The 24,154-nt window shown below is 54.1% G+C and overlaps 1 protein-coding gene across 9 annotated transcripts in view; it reads left to right on the forward strand.

Annotated features, from left to right (window-relative positions):
- Positions 1-14,221: 14,221 nt before the first annotated feature.
- CELF5 (CUGBP Elav-like family member 5) overlaps positions 14,222-24,154 on the forward strand; it is a 74,541-nt gene continuing 64,608 nt past the window's right edge. For 3 of the 9 annotated variants that reach the window (XR_008495623.2, XM_054461779.2, XM_054461780.2), the window contains exon 1: positions 14,249-14,507. Coding sequence is in view for 7 of the 9 variants with exons in the window: in XM_054461779.2 (XP_054317754.1) it covers positions 14,249-14,507 (259 nt within the window). In the remaining 2 variants the exon portion in view is untranslated. Of the gene's footprint in view, positions 14,508-14,941; positions 15,127-24,154 lie in introns of those variants that run through there. The other 6 variants (XM_054461781.2, XM_054461782.2, XM_054461790.2 and 3 more) reach the window with 3 other exon arrangements.

Genomic DNA, 24,154 nt, shown 5'->3' on the forward strand with positions numbered 1-24,154 from the left:
GGAGGCCGGGGCAGCAGAGGAAGGGGGCAGTGTCCTGCGGACTGTGGCTGGAAGGGATGGTGTCTGAGCTGCGACCTGAATGAGGAGGCAGCCGGGGTGAAACCTGGAGGAGGAGATTGCAAGCGGAGGCACAGCTCACCTGAGCAAAGGCCCTGGTGCAGGACGGTGCCTGGCGTGTTGGAGGAACAGCAGGAAGGCCTGTGTGGCTCGAGCAGAGGGAGTGAGGGTGGGGAGGGGACAGGGCAGGTTGTGCAGGGCCTGGTGGGCCACGGGGAGGACTTGGGCTTTGACCCTGAGGCAGGTGGGACCCATGGAGAGCTGCGGGCAGAGGAGCGACAGGTTCTGACTCGGGTGCTCCCGGGCGCCCTCTGACGGCTGCTGCAGGGAGGACAGACGGAGGTGGCGAGGGTTTAGCCTAGGACCTGGTAGAGGTGACTGGGCTGGCGCAGGTGGGCGATGCTGGGGCTGGGCCAGGTGGAGGCAGAGAAGGGTGGGCTCATCTTGTTCCCCCTCCACCGCTGTGTTCCTGGAGCACAGAGGAGGGGCTACAAAGATGCTTCCAGAACCAGTGTGTGGCCTGGACCAAGACCTGGACTGCTGGGGGCTTCCTGAGCAAGACCCACATCCCCGCAGTCAAGCTGCCTCTTCTCAGACCAGGGAACTTCAGAAACAGGCAGGGGCCCCACCCCACCCGCCAGGGTCCCCTAGGAATTGGCTCTCCCCTAGAAGAGCCTCAAACCCAGCACAGGGTCTCTGCCTCACCAAAACACGCGGCAGGAGAAGCTTGTTCAGGAGGGAGGGGAGGGATGGGATGGACCCAGAGCAAAAGGCAGGCAGGGCAGGGTTGCAGGAAAAGAAAGGCTCACCTGACCCCGGAGCATGGGGCCACTGGCCACTGGGGATGGAATGGTGGGGGCAGTACTTACCTGACCCCAGAGCATGGGGCCGCCTGCCACTGGGGCTGGAATGGTGGGGGCCGTACTTGGGCTTCCCTGGGCGGCGAGCAGAGGCCAGGCTCGGCCCCCATGTGCTGCGTGGCCCTGGGGCATGGGGGCTGTGCCTCCCTGGACCAAATTTTACCAGTTCAGGGGGCTCTAGGGCCCAGGGCTTTGACCTTCTTGGGGTCCTGCGTGATTCAGGAGCTTAGCAGGGCTAAGAGTGGACAGTGGCTGCCCACCTCTGTGCGGGCAGAAGGTGGCTTTGGCCCCATTGTGGACCCAGGCAAACCCCATTTTAGAGGAAAAGCCAGCCCATCATCTTCCCTGTTAACATACACAGGTAATTCTTTTTCCTTTTTTTTTTTTTTTTTTTGAGACAGGGTTTCACGCCGGGCATGGTGGCTTCACGTCTGTAATCCCAGTACTCTGGGAGTCCGAGGCAGGAGGATCACTTGAGGTCAGAGTTTGAGACCAGCCTGGCCAACATGATGAAAACCCGTCTCTGCTAAAAATATAAAAATTAGCCGGGGGTGGTGGTACGCATCTGTAGTTCTAGCTACTCAGGAGGCTGAGGCAGGAGAATCACTTGAACCTGGGAGGCGGAGGTTGCAGTGAGCCAAGATGATGCCACTGCACTCCAGCCTGGGTGACAGAGCGAGACTTTGACTCAAAAAACATAAAACAGGGTCTTGCTCTGTCACCCAGGCTGGAGTGCAGTGGTGCAATCATAGCTTACTGCAGTCTTGACCTGGGCTCAAGTGATCCTCCCGCCACAGCCTCCCAAGTAACTGGGACTGCAGGCAAATGCCACCATGCCCAGCTAAATTTTTAAAATATTTTTGTAGAGATCAGATGTTGCTATGTTGCTCAGGCTGGTCTTGAACTCCTGGCCTCAAGCAATCCTCTCACCTCGGCCTCTGAACGCACTGGGAATACAGTCATGAACCGCTGTGCCCGGCCGGATTAGTTTCATTCAACTATCGATTCAGCGAACACTTGAACTCTGCTCTGCCAGGTCCTGTGCCAGGCTCGGGGATACAGGCATGTGCAAGAGACGCTGGCCCAGATGCCATGGGGCTCGCAGTCCGCTGTGGGAGATGGGTAATAAGTGGTCAAGTGGGCGGGCTGCCTTCAGATGGTGATCAATGGATGGATGCTGTTTTACAATTCAGTCCACACTGGGGGCTCCCTGAGGAGGGGCTTTGAGGTTTTGTCTTGTTTGTTTGTTTGTTTGTTTTGAGACAGAGTCTTGCTCTGTCACCCACGCTGGGGTGTAGAGGCCCTATCTTGACTCACTGCAACCTTTGTCTCCTGGGTCCAAGCGATTCTCCTGCCGCAGCCTCCCCGAGTAGCTGGGACTAGAGGGGTATGCCACCACATTTTGTATTTTTAGTAGCAATCAGGTTTTGGCATATTGGCCAGGCTGACCTCGAACTCCTAACCTCAGGAGATCTGCCTGCCTCGGCCTCCCAAAGTGCTGGGACTACAGGTGTGACACCACGCCCGGCCTGTTTGAGTCTCACTCTGTTACCCAGGCTGGAGTGCAGTGACGGGTTCTCAGCTCACTGCAACTTCCTCCTCCTGGGTTCAAGCAATTCTCATGCCTCAGCCTCCCGAGTAGCTGGGACTACAGGCACCTGGCTAAATTTTTTTATTTTTAGTAGAGACGGGGTTTCACCATGTTGGCCAGGCTGGTCTCCATCTCTTGACCTTGTGATCCGCCTGCCTCGGCTTCCCAAAGTGCTGGGATTACAGGCGTGAGCCCCTACTCCCGGCCTGGAGGGGGCTTTTGAGTGAAATTGGGATAACAAGGATTATTACATCATGTGAAAATGTGGGGACAATGATTAAGGCAGTGAGTACAGCTGGTGCAAAGGCCCTGGGGCAGGATCGCGCCTGGTGTGTTGGAGGAACAGCGAGGAGGCCCGTGTGGCTGGAGCAGAGTGAGCTGGGGGAGAGAGTGAGGAGGGGGAGAGAGGAAGGAAGGGGAGAGGGAGGAGGGAGAGGGAGGAAGCAGGGAGGTTTCAGGCCATGCAGGGCCTCCTGGGGGAAGGGGAGGGTAAGGAGAGCAGAAGTGGTGTCTGACCTTCACTGAATCTGGAAAGGTCACCAGCAGCCAGAGGACAGTTACGAAAATGAAATGAGGCTGGGCGCTGGGGCTCACGCCTGTAATCCCAGCACTTTGGGAAGCCGAGGCAGGCGGATCACAAGGTCAAGAGATGGAGACCAGCCTGGCCAACATGGTGAAGCCCCGTCTCTACTAAAAATACAAAAATTAGCCGGGCGTGGTAGCGCGCACCTGTAGTCCCAGCTACTCGGGAGGCTGAGGCAGGAGAATCCTGTGAACCCGGGAGGCGGAGGTTGCAGTTAGCTTAGATCGTGCCGTTGCACCCCAGCTTGGGTGACAGAGCATGACTCTGTCTCAAAAAAAAAAAAAAAAAATGACATCGAGCTGCCCATGTCAGGCACATGTGAGGTCTCTTCCCAGGGCTCCCTCGGTGCCCTCAGCCCTCACTTTAGCCCCGGTCAACCCTGGGCAGCAGTGAACGAGGAAGACAAAGACGTCCTCCCAGCAAGGATGTTGTACTCCCTCCCAATACCCCAAAGAGGCCAGGTCCAGGGGCCATGATCTCTTCCTGGAGGCCTTTTAAGTTGATAAAACATCAGCTAATGTTTCTTGAAACCAGCACAGTTTCTCTCCAGAGGCGCTGTCCACTCTATGTATCTTTCTCATTTTTAATATTTTTTTGTAGAGATGGAGTCTTGCTATTTGCACAGGCTGGCCTCGATCTCCTGGCCTCAAGTGATCCTCCCGCCTCAGCCTCTCAAAGCTGTGGGAATACAGGTGTGAGCCACCGTGCCCGGGTCCCTGGGTAGATGCTTTTTTTTTTTTCTTTTCTTTTTTTTTTTGAGATGGAGTTTCGCTTTTGCTGCCCAGGCTGGAGTGCAGTGGCGTGATCTCAGCTCACTGCAACCTCCACCTCCCAGGTTCAAGCAATTCTCCTTCCTCAGTCTCCCGAGTAGCTGAGAGTACAGGCACCCACCATCATGCCCGGCTAATTTTTTTATTTTTATTTATTGAGACAGAGTCTTGCTCTGTCACCCAGGCTGGAGTGCAGTGGTGCGATCTCAGCTCAGTGCAACCTCTGCCTCCCGGGTTCAAGTGATTCTCCGGCCTCAGCCTCCTGAGTAGCTGGGATTACAGGTGCACGCCACCACACCCAGCTAATTTTTGTATTTTTAGTAGAGACAGGGTTTCACCATGTTGGTCAGGCTGGTCTTGAACTCCTGACCGTGTGATCCACCTGCCTCGGCCTCCCAACGTGCTGGGATTACAGGCATGAGCCACTGAACCTGGCCAATTTTTGTTATTTTTAGTAGAGATGGAGTTTCACCATGTTGGCCAGGCTGGTCTCAAACTCCTGACCTCAGGTGATCCACCTCTTTCGGCCTCCCAAAGTGCCGGGTTTACAGGTGTGAGCCACCGCGCCCAGACTTGGGTAATTGCTTTTAAGATGCTCATGTTACAGATGGTAACACGGAGGCTGAGCACAAGGAGTTCAGACACGGATTGGACGAATCTGAGGGCCACGCCATTAGCCACGTACTGAGTGGAGTGGGCGAAAAGGGCCCAGGTTTAGGTCCCTGGTTTAACTAGGGTCCAGAGATGGATGGCACTTACCTGAGGCCACAGAGCAGGTGAGGATGGGCCCCAGCAGGGGCGAGTAACCAGGGAGCCGGCATGCCTGCTGGGCTGAGGAGAAGACAGTGGAAGAGCCTGGAGACTTTGCCCAGCCTCCCTGATTCCACGCTAGACATTTAATTCTTTCTTTTTCTTTTGAGACAGAGTCTCGCCCTGTCACGCAGGCTGGAATGCAGTGGTGTGATCTTGGCTCACTGCAGCCACCGCCTCCTGGGTTCAAGTGATTCTCCTGTCTCAACCTCCCGAGTAGCTGGAATTTGCAGGCGCCCGCCACCACGCTTGGCTAAGTTTTTTTTTTGTTTTTTTTTTTAGCCAGTGGTGTAAATTTTCCTTTAAGAGATATTAAGGTGTTTCTGTCACCCAGGCTGGTGTATAGTGGCACAATCATGGCTCACTGCAACCTAGACCTCCCAGACTCAAGCGACCTTCCCACATCAGCCTCCTAAGTAGCTGGGACTGCCAGTATGTGCCACTGCACCCAGCTTATTTTTGTATTTTTGTAATTTTGTAGAGATAGGGTTTCTCTTTGTTGCCCAGGCTGGTCTGGAACTCGTGGGCTCAAGCGATTCTCCTGCCTTGGCCTCCCAAAGTACTGGGACTACAGACGTGAGCCACCACGCCAGCCACCTAGCCAAATTAAGCATTTTTTTTTTTTTTTTTTTTTTGAGATGGAGTCTGGCTCTGTTACCCAGGCTGGAGTGCAGTGGCGTGGTCTCGGCTCACTGCAAGCTCCGCCTCCCGGGTTCACGCCATTCTCCTGCCTCAGCCTCCCGAGTAGCTGGGACTACAGGCGCCCGCCACTACGCCCGGCTAATTTTTTGTACTTTTAGTAGAGACGGGGTTTCACTGTGTTAGCCAGGATGGTCTCGATCTCCTGACCTCGTGATCTGCCCGCCTCGGTCTCCCAAAGTGCTGTGATTGCAGGCATGAGCCACCGCGTCCGGCCACAAATTAAGCATTTTTAAAACAGCTGATTGATATCAAGGAAAACATCAAATAGTACTAGTGCCCTTCACACCCATTAGGATGGCTACCATTAAAAAAAAAAGCCTGTTTTCCCAGCACTTTGTGAGGCCGAGGCAGGTGAATCACTTGAGGTCAGGAGTTCAAGACCAGCCTGACCAACATGGTGAAACCCCGTCTCTACTAAAAATACAAAAATTAGCCAGGTGTGGCAGGGTGTGGTGGCTCACGCCTGTAATCCCAGCACTTTGGGAGGCCGAGGCAGGCGGATCACGAGGTCAGGAGATCGAGACCATGCTGGCTAACACAGTGAAACCCCGTCTCTACTAAAAATACAAAAAGTTAGCCGGGTATGGTGGCGGGCGCCTGTAGTCCCAGCTACTCGGCAGGCTGAGGCAGGAGAATGGCGTGAACCCAGGAGGCAGAGCTTGCAGTGAGCCAAGATCGCCGCGACTGCACTCCAGCCTGGGGGCACAGAGCAAGACTCCATCTCTAAAAAAAAAAAAAAGTTAGCCAGGTGTGGTAGTATGCACCTACAATTCTAGTTACTCGGGAGGCTGAGGCAGGAAAATCACTTGAACCCGGGAGGTGGAGATTGCAGTGAGCCAAGATCGTGCCACTATACTCGAGCCTGGGTGACAGAGCAAGACTCTGTCTCAAAAAAAAAAAAAAAGAAATTTAAAAATAGAATTGCCGTAGGAGCCAGCATTCCCACTCCTGGGTATATTCCCAGCAAAATGGAAGGCATGAGCTGCATCCTGCAAAATTCCGGGTGCCTTGACTTGCTCCTCTGAGAAATGGGGATGATAGTTCCTGCTGTGTGTATGGCGGACACCGTGCCTGGTACGTGGCAAATGAACAGTCAGCGTCATCATGAGCAGGGACACGAAGAGATATTTGTACACCCATCTTCACAGCAGCACGATTCACAATAACACCAAAGGTGGAAACAACCCAAGGGGCGGTGGACAGAAGAATGGATCAACACACTGTGGTCCATCCACACCGTGGAATATTACTCAGTCATGAAAAGGAAGAAATCCTGACACAGGCTACAGTGTGGAGACATCTTGAGGACCTCAGGCTCAGTGAGAGAAGCCAGACACGGAGGGACAAATGCTGTGTGATTCCACTCCTAGGAGGTCCCTGGAATCGTCAAATTCACAGAGACAGAAAGTAGGATGGGGGATGCCAGGGGCTAGAGAGGGAGATGGGGAGTGAGTGTTTCATAGACTCTCAGAGAGTTTCAGTTTGGTAAGATGAGAAAGTTCTGGAGAAGGTGGAGGTGATGGTTGCACAGCCACGTGAATGTGCTTTTAACGCTGCTGAACTGTGCGCTTAGAAGTAGGTCAGGCTGGACGCAGTGCCTCACGTCTGTAATCCCAGCACTTCGGGAGGCCAAGACAGGTGGATCACCGGAGGTCAGGAGTTCGAGACCAGCCTGGCCAACATGGCAAAACCCCGTCTCTACTAAGAACAGAAAAATTAGCCAGGCATGGTGGCCGGCACCTGTTATCTCAGCTACTTGGGAGGCTGAGGCAAGAATTGCTTGAACCCGGGAGGTGGAGGTTGAGGTGAGCTGAGATCGCGCCACTGCATTCCAACCTGGGTGACAGAGCAAGACTCTGTCTCAAAAAAAAAAAAAAAAAAAAAAAAAGGAAACCAGGTGCAGTGGCTTATCCTTGTAATCCCAGCACTTTGGGAGGCTGAGGCAGGCAGACTCCTTGAGTTCAGGAGTTCAAAACCAGCCTAGGCAACATAGCAAGACCCCATCTCTACAAAAAATAAAAGAATTAGCCAGCATTGTGACTCAAGCCTGTAGTCCCAGCTACTCGGGAGGCTGAGGTGGGAGGATCACTTGAGCCCGGGAAGTTGAGATTTCAGTGAGCTGTGATTGTACCACTGCACTCCAGCCTGGGCAACAAAGTGAGACCTTGTCTCAAAAGAATAAAATAAAATACAAAATGGTTAAGTGTATTATTTTGTTATGTGTATTTTATCACTGTTGTAAAAGAAAAAAAAAATAAGCCAGCCATGGTGGCTTACACCTGTTATCCCAGTACTTTGGGAGGCTGAAGTGGGTGATTATCTGAGGTGAGGAGTTTGAGATCAGCCTGGCCAATGTGGTGAAACCTCGTCTCTACTAAAAATACAAAAATTAGCCAGTCACGGTGACGCACGCCTGTTGTCCCAACTACTGAGGAGGCTGAAGCGGGAGAATCGCTTAAATCCAGGAGGCGGAGGTTGCAGTGAGTCGAGATCGCACCACTGCACTCCAGCCTGAGTGACACAGCGAGACTCCGTCTCAAAAAAAATAGATAAATAGCCCCCGGGGCCCACAGCTCTGGCAAAATCCGTGAAGGTGGAAAACATGAGCTGCATCCTGCGAAATTCTGGGTGCCTCGACTTGCGCCTCTGAGAAATGGGGATGACAGTTCCTGCTGTGTGCATGGAGGACGCCGTGCCTGGTACGTGGCAAATAAACAGTTGGTGTCACCATGAGCTGGACGGGCATGGGGGCCCGGGTGGGGGTCCATGTGCTGGCCGGCAAGGCAGAGACACCGTGACACCGCATGGCGTGGGTTTGAGACCAGGCAGCCAGTGAGCCCAGTTGGCTTTGAGAAGCTCTGAATTCCTTTGAGCACCGAAGAGAAAAGAATAAGCTGTGTTGGCTTCGATACCCAAATCCTCCATCTGACAGCCGTGACTGCTAAATCGGCTCTGCTTCCTTTCCTGTTTTCAAGTTTTAGACTTTCTCGATTCCAAAGTGATTCACGGTCGTCGTGGGAAGACGAGAAAAATTCAAAAGAAGAAGAAAGAAAGGCCGGGCGCAGTGGCTCACGCATGTAATCCCAGCACTTTGGGAGGCCAAGGCGGGCGGATCACGAGGTCAGGAGATCGAGACCATCCTGGCTAACACGGTGAAACCCCGTCTCTACTAAAAATACAAAAAATTAGCCGGGCGTGGTGGCGGGCGCCTGTAGTCCCAGCTACTCGGGAGGCTGAGGCAGGAGAATGGTGTGGACCCGGGAGGCGGAGCTTGCAGTAAGCCGAGATCACGCCACTGCACTCCAGCCTGAGCGACAGAGCAAGACTCCGTCTCAAAAATAAAAAAAATAAAAAAAAAAGAAGAAGAAAGAAAAACCCAAGGAGGCCAAGGAGGAGGAAGAAGAACAAAAGGCTTGCAGATTCCTTTTTGTTTGTTTGTTTTTTGTTTTGAGACGGAGCCTCGCTCTGTTGCCCAGGCTGGAGTGCGGTGGCTCCATCTCAGCTCACTGCAACCTCTGCCTCCCAGGTTAAAGCGACTCTCCTGCCTCAGCCTCCTGAATAGCTGGGATCACAGGCACCCGCCACCAAGCCCAGCTAATTTTTGTATTTTTAGTGGAGACAGGGTTTTACCATGTTGGCCAGGCTCATCTCCAACTCCCGACCTCAGGTGATCTGCCTGCCTCGGCCTCCCAAAGTGCTGGGATTACAGGTGTGAGCCACCATGCCCTGCCACTCCCACGCGCTTTACTTCCTCAGTAACAGCCATGGCACGGGCATCCTGCAGTGACTAATGCCCACCAGACTGTATCCGCTAACAAGTCAGGGAGCCGGCCTGTGGTATCCAGATGTACCCAGGCTCACAGCCTTGCTGTTCTCCATGCTCACCCACCCCCTTAGCTGTGCCAGGGATGAAATTCAGGAGGCAGAATGCTGGATTTAAGTGCCCAGAAGTCAGACCCGAATTTGACTGGGCTCTTGTTTTGGGTGGAAGAAAGAGGAGGAAGAGGCTGAAAAAAGTGCATCTTTGGCTCATAGGAGTTTGTGAGTTTCTCTTTTGATTTTCTTTTCTTTTTGAGACAGAGTTTTGCTCTTGTTGCCCAGGGTGGAGTGCGATGGTACAGTCTTGGCTTACTGTAGCCTGGACCTCCCTGGGCTGAAGCGATCCTTCCACCTCAGCCTCCCAAGTAGCTGGAACCACAGGTGCCTGCCACCACACCTGGCTAATTTTTGTGTTTTTGGAAAGATGGAGTCTTGCTATGTTACAGCTCAGGCTAGTCTGGAACTCCTGGGCTCAAGCAATCCTCCCAGCTCGGCCTCCCAAAGTGCTGGGATTACAGCCATGATTTTTCTTTTTTTTTTTTTTGAGATGGAGTCTCGCTCTGTTGCCCAGGCTGGAGTGCAGTGGCACAATCTCGGCTCACTGCAACCTCTGCCTTCCAGGTTCAAGCAATTCTCCTGCCTCAGCCTCCCGAGTAGCTGGGACTACTGGCACACACCACCATGCCCAACTTTTTGTATTTTCAGTAGGGATGGGGTTTTACCATGTTGGCCAAGATAGTCTCAATCTCTTGCCCTCGTGATCTGCCTGCCTCGGCCTCCCAAGGTGCTAGGATTACAGGTATGAGCCACCGCACCCGACCAAATTTTTGTATTTTTAATAGAGACGGGGTTTCACCATGTTGGCCAGGCTGGTGTCGAACTCCTGACCTCAATTGATCCACCTGTCTTGGCTTCCCAAAGTGCTGGGATTACAGGCGTGAGCCACTGCGCCTCGCCAGGCGTGATTTTTAAAATTCTTATTAAGGACTCTCCCAGAACACCAGAGGCTCATGGGGCTCTGAGCATCCTGCTTGAGTCTCCATGGAGACGAAGCCTGTGTCTCCTGGCCGACTCCACCAGCCCCAGTGCCACGCTGTGCCCGGCCAAGCCTCAGCTGAGTCTAAGCACCTGCGTCTGTGCTGGGCCGAGTGGCAGGATGTTGTGGGAGGAACCCTGACCCCTTGCCCAGCTCTGCTCGTCACCCAGTCCTGATGTTCTGTTCCATCTGGGGGCGGCCAGGAGGCTGCCAGTAACAGCAATGATAAATAGCCATTCACTGAGCTAAGCTCCCAGACACTCTGCTAAGCCCACATTTTAGCTCATGAATCCGCACCAGACCAGGGCCTTCACCATATCCTCTTTTCCTTTCTCTTTTTTTTTGAGATGGCGTCTCACTTGGTCGTTCAGGCTAGCATGCAGTGGCGCGATCTCGGCTCACCGCAACCTCTGCCTCCCAGGTTCAAGCAATTCTCCTGCCTCATCCTCCCAAGTAGCTGGGCTTACAGGTGCGCGCCACCACGCCCGGCTAATTTTGTATTTTTAGTAGAGACGGGATTTTGACATGTTGGCCAGGCTGGTCCCCAACTCCTGACCTCAGATCATCTGCCCGCCTTGGCCTCCCCAAGTGCTGGGATTACAGGCGTGAGCCACTGTGCCGGGCCCCTCTCCTCTCTCTTTAGTCCTGCTTGGCAAATAAGGAAACTGGGGCTCAGCTGCCTGACGCGTGGGGAGATGGTATGGGATGGTGGGAAGTGTGTGTGCTCTAGAGTCTGGCTTCGTGGGTTCACATCCCAGCTCTCTTACCTTGTGGTCTTGCACCAGCCACTGGAGCTCTCTGGGCCTCAGTTCCCCCTCTAACGCGGGTGGACATTTCATACAAATGGCGTCACACACTGTGTGGTCTTCTGTGTTTGACATCTTTCACCAAGCATGATGTCCTCAAGGTATGGCATGGGTCAGAGCCTCATTTTTTTTTTCATGGCTGAGTTGTGTTCCATTTAGAGGACAGAATGTCCTCTAAAGCCAGGCATGGTGGCTGACACTTGTCATCCCAGCACTTTGAGAGGCTGAGGTGGGAGGATCGCTTGAGCCCAGAAGTTTGAGTCCAGCCTGGACAACATAGCAAGACTACATTTCTACAAAAAAATTAAAAATTAGCCAGGCATGGTGGCATGCACATCTGTGGTCCCAGCTACTCCGGAGGCTGAAGCAGGAGGATCGCTTGAGCCCAAGAGGTCAAGGCTGCAGCAAGCTATGATCATGCCACTGCACTCCAGCCTGGGTGACAGAGTGATACCCTGCCTTATAAATAAATAAATAAATAAATAAATAAATAAATAAAATTGTAAATTAGCCAGGCATGGTGATGAGTGCCTGTAATCCCAGCTACTCGGGAGGCTGAGGCATGAGAATCACTTGAACCCAGGAGGCGGAGGTTGCAGTGAGCCGAGATTGCACCACTGCCCTCCAGCCTGGGCAACAGAGCAAGAGCCTGTCTCAAAAAATAAATAAAATAAGAATTAAAAATTAAATTTTAGGCTGGGTGCAATAGCTCATGCCTGTAATCCCAGCAATTTGGGAGGCTGAGGTGGGCAGATCACCTAAGGTCAGGAGTTCGAGACCAGCCTGGCCAACATGGTGAAACCCATCTCTACTAAAAATAAAAAAAATTAGCCAGGTGTGGTGGCACATGCCTGTAATCCCAGCTACACTGGAGACTGAGACAGGAGAATTGCTTGAACCCAGGAGGCAGAGGTTGCAGTGAGCCAAGATAATGCCACTGCACTCCAGCCTGGGTGACACAGCGAGACTCTGTCTCAATAATAAATAAATAAATAAATAAATAAATAAGTACGTTAATAAAATTTTACACTAGTTGGGTGTGGTGGGGTGCACCTGTAATCCCAGCTACTCAGGTGGCTGAGGCAGGAGAATCACTTGAACCTGGTAGGTGGAGGTTGCAGTGAGCCAAGATCACACCATTGCACTTCAGCCTGGGCATCAGAGAGAGACTCCATCTTGAAAAAAATAAAAATAAAAATGAAAATAAAATTTTAGATGGGTGTAACTCTATGGAGGGAAAAAGAAGGCTGAGAAAGGAGGTAATGGTGACTGAGTGGTTTTAGATAAGGTAGATGGAGAAAGTGATGGGGAATTAAGGAATGAGCCACACATCATCTGGGGAGAGGTCATCCCAGACAAAGGGTACAGCCCATGCAAAGGCCCTGAGGCAGGACCGCACCTGACAAGTGAGAGGAACAGCGAGGAGGCCTGTGTAGCTGCAGCAGTGAGGAGGGGGAGAGAGGGAGCAGGGGAAGGTGGGGACGAGGCAGAACAGGACACGCAGAGCCTTGTGGGCCTCAGGGAGGACTTGGGCTTTAATTTTGAGACATCTTTGGGAAGGTTTTTTTTTTTTTTTTTTTGAGGCAAGATTTCACTCTGTCACCTAGACCAGAGGCAGTGGTGTGATCCTGGTTCACTGCAGCTTTAATATCCCAGGGCTCAACCGATGCTCCCACCGCAGCCTCCAAGCAGCTGGGACCAAAGGTGCACACCAACCACTCCTGGCTATTTTTTTTTTCTCAAACAGAGTTTCACTCTTGTTGCCCAGGCTGGAGTGCAATGGCGCAATCTCGGCTCACTGCAATCTCCGCCGCCCAGGTTCAAGCGATTCTCCTGCCTCAGCCTCCTGAGTAGCTGGGATTACAGGCATGCACAACCATGCCCGGCTAATTTTGTGTTTTTAGTAGAGACAGGGTTTTCTCCATGTTGATCAGGCTGGTCTCGAACTCCTGACCTCAGGTGATCCACCCGCCTCAGCCTCCCAAAGTGCTGGGATTACAGGTGTTAGCCATCGTGCCCAGCCTATTTTCTTATTTTTTACAGCAATGGCATCTCACTATGTTGCCCAGGCTGGTCTCCAACTCCTGAGCTCAAGTGGTCCTCCTGACTCTGCTTCTCAAAGTGCTGGGATTACAGGTGTTAGCCACCACAGCCAGCACGTATTATTATTATTAATATTATTGATGAGTTTCATACATAAAGGATCACGGGCACTTTAGAGCTGGGAGATACTTTCAGTATTTCTCCTATCCTGTCATTATCAGTGCGAGCCAGCCTCCCTTCTTGTTGATGACATTATTGATGAGTTACATACTTAAAGGGCCAAGGACACTTTCTATGTGTAAGCATCCTATAGAACTGGAAGATACTTTCACCGTTTCTCCTGTGCTGTCGGGATTACTGGGAGCACTTTCTGTCTTGCTCTTGATTATTATTAGTGTTGTTATTATTAGTTGTTGTTTTCTTTCTTTTTTTTTTTTCAAGACGGAGTTTCGCTCTTGTTGCCCAGGCTGGAGTACAATGGCACAATCTTGGCTCACTGCAACCTGCGCCTCCTGGGTTCAAGTGATTATCCTGCCTCAGCCTCCTGAGTAGCTGGGATTACAGGCGCCCCCCGCCACCGAGCCCAGCTAATTTTTGTATTCTTTAGTAGAGACGGGGTTTCACCATGTTAGCCAGGCTGGTCTCGAACTCCTGACCTCAAGTGATCCACCCACCTCGGCCTCCCAAAGTGCTGAGATGACAGGCGTGAGCCACCGCGCCCAGCCATATTATTAGTGTTATTACTATTATTGATGAGTTACCTACTTTAAGGATCACGGGCGCTTTCGACGACAAGCCCCCTACATTACCCCAGCAACTTTTGACATTCTTCCGGCCGTTGCCCTCCGCGGGAGCCGGCGGGGCCCCCTGGGAAGCCGGCTAAGGCCCTTCCCGCCCGCAGCTCCGCCCTCGCCCACCCGTAGGCGGGGCCCGGGGCCTGCCGGCCTCAGTTTCCCCCCGCGGCCCGGGGATGCGGGGAGGCGCCGGCTGCCCCGCGCTGCGCGGCCGCCAGGGGCCGCTGCGGAGCCGCCTTTGTGGTCCCGATGCCGGGGCGGGCGCGGGCGGGAGGAGGGCGCGGGGGCCCGGGAGGGAGGCGGGAGGCGCGGCCGCCGCTCCAGCTGCGAGTCCGCCCGCCGCCCGCCGCCGCCGCCGGCTCGGTCCCGCGCCCGCCATGGCCCGCCTGACGGAGAGCGAGGCGCGCCGGCAGCAGCAGCAGCTCCTGCAGCCGCGGCCCTCGCCCGTGGGCAGCAGCGGGCCCGAGCCCCCCGGGGGGCAGCCCGACGGCATGAAGGACCTGGACGCCATCAAACTCTTCGTGGGCCAGATCCCGCGGCACCTGGACGAGAAGGACCTCAAGCCGCTCTTCGAGCAGTTCGGCCGCATCTACGAGCTCACGGTGCTCAAAGACCCCTACACGGGGATGCACAAAGGTGGGCGCCCGGCCCCCTCCCCCCTCTCCCCTCCCTCCGCCTCCCACCCCACCTTCCGGCATCTTCTCTCCCCCATCACCATCCCTCCTTTGCTCACCTCCCTCCTCTGCCTGCCTCTGCCGGAGCATCGGTTCTTACCCCCTCCCTCCCACCCACCCCTCCTCCCCTCTCTGGGGGTGCAGCTGACAGATCCGAGCGGGCCCCCTCCCCTCCTCCGCCCCCTCTCCCTCCCTCCCCACCTTCCGGCATCTCCTCTCTCTCTCCCTCTCTCTCTCCCTCTCTCTCTCCTTTTCTCTTCTCTCCCATCTCCCTCGACCTCTCATCCTTCCCCCCACAGCACCCTCTCTCTCCCTCCCTCCCTCCCTCACCCTTCCATCCCCCAGACCCCCACCCCTTCCTCCCTCCCTCACCCCAATCTTTCCTGCCCGTTTGCCAGGGGAGCCTCGGGAACGCCGGCACCCCTCCCTGCCCCCCCACCCCCATTCATTCAGCCTCCCCAGGCCCCGTCGGGGAAGTTTGCACCTGCGGACTCCATTGCTTTGGTTATTTTCACAAAGCCAGGCCGGCGGGGCAGGTCCGGCCGCGGGGGACACGGATGCCCAGGACCCCAGGCTAATCGGTAACTACAAAGGAAGACGGGTTGGGGGCGCCTGGCTCGGGGGGACGCGCCCGCCTCGCCTGCCTCGGGTGGCAGAGAGGCTCCCGTCGCTGCCTACCCCCTGGCCCCACTACCTCCGCGTGGATCAGCATTCTCTCCTCCATTTCTCTGCCCTCCCCCTCCCCCGCCTCCACCTTGGGCTCAAGTTGAAACTGGCCGAGCCTCTTAGCAATGTGTTGGGGTCTCAGGCCCAAGACAATGAGCTTGGACGTGTCCATCTGGGCAGAGCCCAAATTCTGGGGTGGACAGGGAGGAGGAGGGAGGCGTGGGCGGCCTCAGGCCTGTCTGCCTCCCTCCCACCGGATTCTCCCTCCCATGGCATCCCGGGTGGGGGTGTCCAGCAATTGTATCCCCAGCCCTTAGTTCCCATCATGGGCCCAGCGTCTGAATTGGGGTGGCTTTGACAGCCTTGCGGTCAGGTGTTGGGGACTGGGGGTGCCACTTCAAAGGCTTTGTGCTGGTCACCCCTGGCCCTCCGCCTCCCATCCTCCAGGAAGACCCTGGAGAGGCCTTGGGGAAGGACCGGGGCCCATGACCTATTTTAGACCCACTTTTTCCCCAGCGCTGCGTGCTCGGTAAGCATGAATGCATGTTTATTGAATGAATGAATGAATGAATGAATGAATGAATGAATGAATGAAGGATGGGTTCAAGAAAGCCCTAGGGAGGGTCTGGTGAGATGGGGCCCAGGCCTGTCACTTCAGCCATACCCTCCAGCTGGTTATCTTGAGGGAGGAAAGAAACCCCTCCCCATTCCCCATCTCTTTTCAAAACCAACCATCACACACACACACACACACACACACACAAAATTGGGCCTGAAAAATCTAACTCCTCCATGTGGCCTAGGAGGGCAGAGGGGCTCCCATGCGGCCCCCGTAAGTCAATCTCTGGAGTCCAGAGGTGATAGGTGGGCTTTTCCCACACGCCCCCACCCCTGGGTACACCCAGAGCACCCATTTCTAGAAAGATTCCCGTGGGAATGGGGGAGTCCACGTGGCCCCCCAAACGGTTGCATTGAAAGGCCGCTGGTTGAGCTCTAGGTCGGAGAGACAGGTGGGGGTGCAGGGACTGGAGCATCCTAGTGACACTTCTTCATCTTTTTTTTTTTTCCTTCTTATTTTTAAATCTCTGGGAAACCTGGGCACGGGAGAAGTGAGGGGTGAAGGAGGGGCTGGGGCTGGGTTTTCACCTGGCCCTGAGCCTCAGTTTCCTTGCTGTCAACAGAGCAGGACCATGACGCATCCCTAGTTCTTTTTTTACAGGTTGGAGAATGTTGGGGTCCCTGGGGTACCTCGGGGGTATTTCCCATTTGCGGGCTTTCCTTGGAGGGTGAGAATTGAGAAGCCGTGTGCAGGACAGCCGGCAATCACCCTCCACTTTTTAGGGGTCCCAGGTCCATCTGTGTGTGAGATACAGGGGCTTCACCTCGTGTTGAAAATGGGTCCAGTGCCCTCGGGGAAGTGAATCCCCACCTGTGTGGGGCCTGGCTGGACTTCACCTGGTCTTTACCTGCAGGTGCTTGGCACAAAACGGTCGGGGGGTGTCTTCAGAATCAGCATCTGTGATCCAGGTTTGCATTTGGGGCTCAGCTGTGTGACTTCTGGCTAGTGACTGCCCCTCTCTGGGCCCTCTCTGGGCCCTCTCTGGGCCTTGGCCGAAGGGAGGTGGAATGGTGAATGGGAAGTCAGGATTTTTGGGGAGAGGTGTGAGTTCAGACACCTGCCACCAAGATGACCTTATTAGGGCTGTTTCTGGGAGCCCTGGCATGGTATATAATGTGCCTGTTCAGAGCGGCAGGGCCTTGGGGATGTGGACCCCAGGCCTGGAGAGAAATCCCTTTCCCTGGATGCCCGGCGGGGCCCATGAGACTGGGCACAGGAGATCTGTAAGGAGTAGAGTGGGGTGGGATGAGAACACCCCGGAGGTGCACCCGGCTCCTGGTACAAGCCCGGAGGGGGTCAGCTGGTGCCACCTCTAGCCCTTCCTTGGTGTCCAGGTTGCAGGGACTTGTTTGATTTCCCTGTGGAAGCCATCGCCATGGAGGTGAGCTCTGAGTGACAGCACATTTCTGGGAAACTGAGGGCTGGAGAGACATACCCTGGGTTCCACATTTACCAGAGCTAGACCCCCATTACCCCCCCTGCCTTCCTCCCAGGCCAGGAGAAGCAGCTGTGCCTGTATCTGTGTGACATAGGGGTGACAGGTTCCCCGAAGGCGAGAGTGAGGCCCCCAAAAATGGTGCTGGGGACAGAGGGGCTCATGACACCTGACAGCCACAGCTGGCCTGGCCGAAGGTGGTGTGGGGGCAGCCAGATTCCTAGAGGCCGTGCTGAGACTCAGAGAAAGGCAGGAGGCCTCATCCAGGAGCGGGGCAGGGGTAGGGGGAGAAGGATGCGTCGAGGTGGTCCTCCGAAAGAGGGCAGGCCCTGGGGCGCTGGGTTTGTTTTTAAGAGAGAGAGAGAGAGATGAGGACACAGAGAGAGAGAGAGAGAGAGAGACACGCAGGGAAAGAGAGATGGAGAGACCCACAGAGAGACGGAGACAGAGACAGAGAGACACAGACAGGGAGGGGGCTGCGGAGAGATAAAGGCCCACAGGAAGACCACAAGCCTGCTCCTGCCAGAACTCCCCATCCAGAGAGAGGGGACCTCCCCCAGGAAGGACCCCCACCCCAGGCCAGGGCCTCAGGCCAGGAACTGGAGGCTAGGATTGGGGCTCCCGCTGGCCCCCTTGCAGTTCCTGCCCCGGGGACCCTCCCTCCAAGGCAGACACCTCTGGAGCTGTGGCTGCCCCTGTCTACGGATGGTGGCTGCCTGGGTGCCCACCCTGCCAGGCGAAGGTGCCCACGGTGGTACTGGTCCGCCGCTGCCACTGGGCCCCCGTTTATGGTAATCGCATATACATTTGCATGTTAATGACAATATTTGTCTTAAAGCGGAGGTTGCGTTGGGGGACGGTGCAGGTGGGGGGGGCCCGGCGGGGGCCCAGGTGGGGGCCCGCGGTTTCCATGGGAGCACCAGCTGCCGGCTCGACTCGGGAGGAGGGGAGGAGGAGGCTGTAGCAGGCTGAGCTCTGAGGCGTGAGATTCCGCGTGTGACGCACCAGCCCCAGGGAGAAGGCAGGCTGGGCAGCCTGGCGGGGGGACCGCGGGAGCAGTTGGCACTCCTGGTGGTGGTGGGGACAGCAGTAGGGGGCTGAGTGCGGCTGGCAGGGTTGGCCGGCGTGTGTGTATGTGTGTGTGTGTGTGTGTGTGTGCGCGCACGCGAGCGCGCGCCTGGGAAGGACCCCTGCTGGGGTGCTGTGTGGCTTCAAGCTGGGCGCACCCCTCTCTGTGCCTTATTTTCCCCTGCTGCATATTTTCTCATTTATTTAACAGACTTTCATAAGGCCCCGGAGCCTCACACCTGTGACTGTGACATCATTTCTGCACCTCCCTGCCCCCGCCCCCCACTTCAGGCAAAGAACATTTATTGAACGCCTACTGTTTTCCAGCATTTATGCAGAGCTGGACATTTGGTGTGAACAGAATTCCTTATAGGATTCATGATGGAGTGGGCTAGATGTTAATCCGTCTACCTGTATGACCGACATTTATTGAGCGCTTGCTGTGTACCAGGCCCTGTTCTAGACCCTGGGCTACTGGGTTGGGCAAAACAGATAAAATCTGCCATCCCTACCCCCATCCAGACCTCTTCTCCCACCAGATTCCAGTTTAGGGGACGGAGACAGCTGAGGAACTGGGCTTACAAGGCACCGAGCTCAGGAATATGATGGCAAAACACACACCAGCAGTGACAGCCCAGAGGGGGGCCCTGCCCCCGCAGGGGTGGAGGCCAGGAGGGCTGCCTGGAGGAGGCAGTTAGTGTAGGAGAGTCGTTGAGAGCTTGGAGTTGAGATGAGTCTGGTTTCTCTGCATCCTGTGGCCTTGGGCAGGTGTCTTCATCCCTCCAAGCTGCAGTGGGTCTTCCCGTTTCAGAGGAAATGAGGGAGGTGAGAGCAGAAGTGGCAGGGAGAGCAGAGAACAGAAGAGGCTCTTGGCATGAGGCCGGGCACAGAGTATGTGCTTGGTCAGTGGGAGCGGGCTTGTTACATGACGACGCTGAGGCCCGAAGCGTGAGGAGGGTGCACTGATGGAGAAAGGTGTTCCTGACAATGTGCGAGGGCCCAGAGGGGCACTAACTCCAGGGAAGCTCAGGTGCAGGGAGGATGGAGTTTTTGCCCTGGTAGGAAAGGAGCAGAGGGGCTTGGGAGCTCAGGGTCCCCTTCTTCTGTGGGGCTCACCTGTTGAGGCTCTTCCAAGGGGTCTTAGCTTGGGGCTGGACCCAGGAGGTTATCTCTGAAGTGGGCTTGTGTCTCTCTCTTTCACCCCTCAAATTGGCAAGTGAGACCTTGGCCATTGGAAACACCTGGTAGGACCACACTCATTCATTCATTCATTCATTTATTCATTCACACAACACTCCTTGAAAACCCTTTGTGGCCTTACCTCGTACTGAGCAAGAGGGGTCTGAGGCCAGAGCTAGACATTGGCACCTATAGTCCAGTGGTCTGGGTTGGGTCAGAGGGAGGAATGCAGGGTTGAGGGAACTGGATAATGAAGTGGGAGCTCTGCCTGGAGGAGGGGCATTAGAAATGGGGCTTTGAAGGATCAATAGGAGCTTTCCAGGTGGAGAAAGCATTTTACTTATGCATTCACAGAAACACTTACTGTGTTCCAGGCCCTATGATGGGCATGAAACACAGCAGTGAACAAGATAGGTACATGTCTTGACTTCCTGGATATAGGGAGAGGGAACTGGATCTATGAAGGCCTGGAGGCATGAAGAATTTGCACAGCTAGGGTAGAGGACGGATTAGATGAGGTGTGGGAGATGAGGCTGGAGAGTCAGCATGGGCTGGACCAGGAAAGCCTCTGATGCTGGACTGAGCTTGGACTCTTTCCTGAGGGCACTGGGGAGCCATGGAAGAGTTTAGAGCAGGGAGGAACTCAGGCAGACCTGCATGGGAAGTGGGCTTCACATCCTGTTAACTCCCATTGCCACCACCAGCCTCTTCCCAACCTCCCAGCCTTGCTCAAAATATGCTCATTTCCTTCACACCTGAATGGACAAAATAGAAGCTTCCAGTTGGGGTGAGGCCCACAGTGTGGGAAGAGAGAAATACAAAGAAGCAGATGTGTGTTCTGATTACATTGGCTCTTAGAGAACCAAGTTCCCCTCCTCCATGTGAACCAGAGGAGGAGATCGGAGCCCAGAGAGGGGCAACACCCAGCCCAAGTTATACAGCAGTACAGCTGGGCTTCACGCCTCCCAGCCTGAGCTTTGACCCGCCCTGGAAGGAAAGAAAGAAACATGATTTTGGAAACATAGACCAGGGTCAGAGCCATCCAGGGAGGCTGGCTGTCCTTGAACTTAAGATGATCAGGGCCAAAGGGAGGGGCTGTTAGGTTTGGAAGACACTGGCCTAGCAGGAGTCCAGTTGGTCTGGGGTCATAGTCAACATCAGTGATATGTAAGCTCTAGGAGGGCAGAAACTGGGTCTTGTTTGCCATTTGGAAGTGAGCTTGTGGATGAACAAGGGCATGAGGAAATGAGAGGATCTGGGGATTGGAGAATGGATGGGCTGGCTAACAGATGGATGGAGAGATGGATATGTGAATCAATGGATACAGACATGGATGGATGGATGAATGGGTGACAGTGACTCTAGATATGGGTGGATTTGATGGATAGAAAAGTGGGTAGACCAGTGGAAGGTTTGAATGGATTGATGGATGGATTGATGGATGGATGGATGGGTGGGCGGGTGGATGAATGGATTTATGGATGGATGGATGGATGAGTAGTGGGTGGATGGATTTGTGGATGGATGGATGGGTGGGTGGATGGATGGATGGTAGATTGATGGATGGATGGATGGATTGGTGGGTGAATGGATGAGCAGGTGGGTGGATGGATGGATGGGCGGATGAATAGATTGGTGGATGATGGGGGGGCGATGGATGGGCAGATGGATGGGTGGGTGGGTGGGTTGGTGGGTCAATGAGTGCATGGATGGATGGATGGGTAGGTGGGTGGATAGATGAGTGGATGGATGGATGGATGGGTCAATGGATGGATGCATGAATGAATGAGTGGATGAGTGAATGAATAGATGGATGGATGATGGGTAGATGGAGAAATTAATGGTTGGATGGATGGATGAAAAGATGGATGGGTAATTGGTGAATGGAATACTAGATAATACTGGATAGATGGATGGGTGCATGGGATGGATGGATGATGGATAGAAGATGGGATAGACTGAAGGATGGAAGGATACTTCCTCAACCTTTACTACCTTCCTCCTCACCTGGTGAATACGAATGTTCATAACCTTTGCTCTCAGACAGGCTTGGTTCCAATCCTGGCTCCATTTTTTAATTTCTGTGTAATCCTGAAAAAGTCACCTCATCTTTTCTGAACCTTGGCTACTTTGTAAAAGAGAAATAATACAGACAGCTAGTTCACAGAGCAGTTGTCAAAATTGGAACTAATTTATATGATGTGGCCAGGCGTGGTAGCTCACACCTGTAATCCCATTGCTGTGGGAGGTTGAGGTGGGAGGATCCCTTGAGCCCAGGAGTTCAAGACCAGCCTGAGCAACACAGCAAGACCCGTCTCTACAAAAAATAAAAACCATATCCAGGTGTGGTGGTGTGCACCTGTAGTCCCAGCCACTCAGGAGGCTGAGGAGGGAGGATTGCTTGATCACAGGAGTTAGAGATTACAGTGAACTATGATCACACCACTGCATTCCAGCCTGCGTGATGGAATGAAGCCCTTTACAGAGTGAGTCTGTAAAGAAAAAAAAAATTACATGTGGTTAATTACGTGTTAATTACATGTGGTGTGATTCATGTAATTAACCTGAATAATGACTTGCATATTGTAGGTGTTCTCCATAAATGGTCAGGCAGTCACAATAGTCAACAGGCTGGCTGCGGTGCGTCACACCTGTAATCCCAGCACTTCGGGAGGCTGAGGTGGGAGGGTTGCTTGAGCCCAGGAGTTCCAGACCAGCCTGGGCAACATAGCAAGACCACTTCTCTACAAAAAACAAATTTAGGCTGGGCGTGGTGACTCACGCCTATAATCCCAGCACTTTGGGAGGCCAAGGTGGGTGGATCACCGGAGGTCGGGAGTTCGAGACCAGCCTGACCAACATGGAGAAACCCCATATCTGCTAAAAATACAAAATTAGCCGGGTGTGGTGGTGCATGCCTGTAATCCCAGCTACTCGGGAGGCTGAGGAAGGAGAATCGCTTGAACCCGGGAGGCAGAGGTTGTGGTGAGCTGAGATTGTGCCATTGCACTCCAGCCTGGGCAACAAGAGTGAAACTCCATCTCAAAAAAAAAATAGAAATAAAAAATAAATAAATAAATAAATAAATAAATAAATAATTTTTTAAAAAAGCTGCACGTGGTGGCACGTGCCTATAGCCCTAGCTACTTGGGAGGCTGAGGTGCGAGGATGGCTTGAGCCTGGGGAGGTGGAGGCTGCAGTGAGCCACGATTATGCCACTGCACTCCAATCTGGAAAACAGATCTAAACCCTGTCTCAAAGTTAAAAAGGCAACAACTTTATTAAGTCTGTATTGTGTGCCAGCCGTTGAGCGAGGCTTGAGGACATAAAGCAATTCATGGGGTAGGAGAGACTGACGATAAACTAGGAAACAAATAAGTTGAGATAGGTATGAGTTGCTGTGAACCAACTGAAGATGTGTGTCGGGAGATGACAGCTTTCCCTGGGGGCCAGAGATGGCCTTTCTGGGAGGTGACGTTTGAGATGAGACCTGGATGACAGATGGGAAGGCTGTTGTTCTACAACCAAGGGAAAGGCGTTCCAGGTAGAGTGCAGAGGCCCTGAGGCAGGACCACCACATCTGGTATGCTGGAAGAACAGCAAGGAGGCCCTTGTGGCTGGAGCAGAGTGAGGAGGGGGAGAGAGGGAGGAGAAGAGGGCAGAGAGGGAGTGGGGCAGGTTGTTGAACGGGTTCTGTGTGTCTTGGAAGGACTTTGGTTTTTACCCCAAGAGAGGTGGAGCCATGGAGACCTGTGGCAGGGGCAGGGATAGGGTCTCTTAGGGGAATCTGGACAATGTGGATTCTGGGTCCTCCATTTTTTAGATGGGGAAACTAAGGCACAGAAGGCCCTAGAATGTGTCAGGAAGCTTCTGCCACTAGGCTTATGCCTGGCTCTTCTGAGGAGCTCCTGAAGGTGGTGGTGCCTGGAGGTAGCTGGAAGACAGAGTGGAGCAGGCCCCTCAGTGCCCTTCCGTTCTCCCAGCAGCCTTTGAGGGTGGGGTCTTTATATCCAAGAGGATTTGCATTCTTGTCCCTGACCCTCCGCTAGGGGGAAGGACCAGAGGGCGTGCCTCTAGCAAAGCTAGGAACCACCAGAAGAACCTTGGACACATAGGGAAATGGAGGCCCAGGTAGAGGAGGGGAGGTCAATTCACCAGCTCTTGGCAAGGGAGATGAGGAAGAGGAAGGGATCTAGTGATGTGGTTTGTTCTCTCTGTCTCTCTGTCTCTCTGTCTCTCTCTCTCTCTCTCTCTCTCTCTCTCTCTCCCTCCCTCCCTCTCCCTCTCCCTCTCCCTCTCTCCCTCCCTCTTTCAAGAGATTGGCATCTCACTATGTTGCTAAGGCTGGTCTCAAACTCCTGAGCTCAAGCAATCTTCCCGCCTTGGCCTCCCAAAGCATTGAGATCGTAGGTGTGAGCCACCGCGCCCAGCCATGATGTGGTTCTCAATGGGAGTTATTCTAGGACACTTGGCAATGTCTGGAGACATTTGTGGTTGTCATGATTTGGGGGTGCTTCTGGCTGCGAGTGGTGCTGAGTGGGTGGAGGCCAGGAATGTGCACCCCACAGCGCCCAGGGTGACAGATGATCCGGCCCCAAGCATCCACAGTGTGGAAGCTGAGAAACCCTGGTCCAGGGTACAC

This window comes from Pongo pygmaeus, chromosome 20 (assembly GCF_028885625.2).
Source record: "Pongo pygmaeus isolate AG05252 chromosome 20, NHGRI_mPonPyg2-v2.0_pri, whole genome shotgun sequence".
Classification (NCBI taxonomy): Eukaryota; Metazoa; Chordata; class Mammalia; order Primates; family Hominidae; genus Pongo; species Pongo pygmaeus.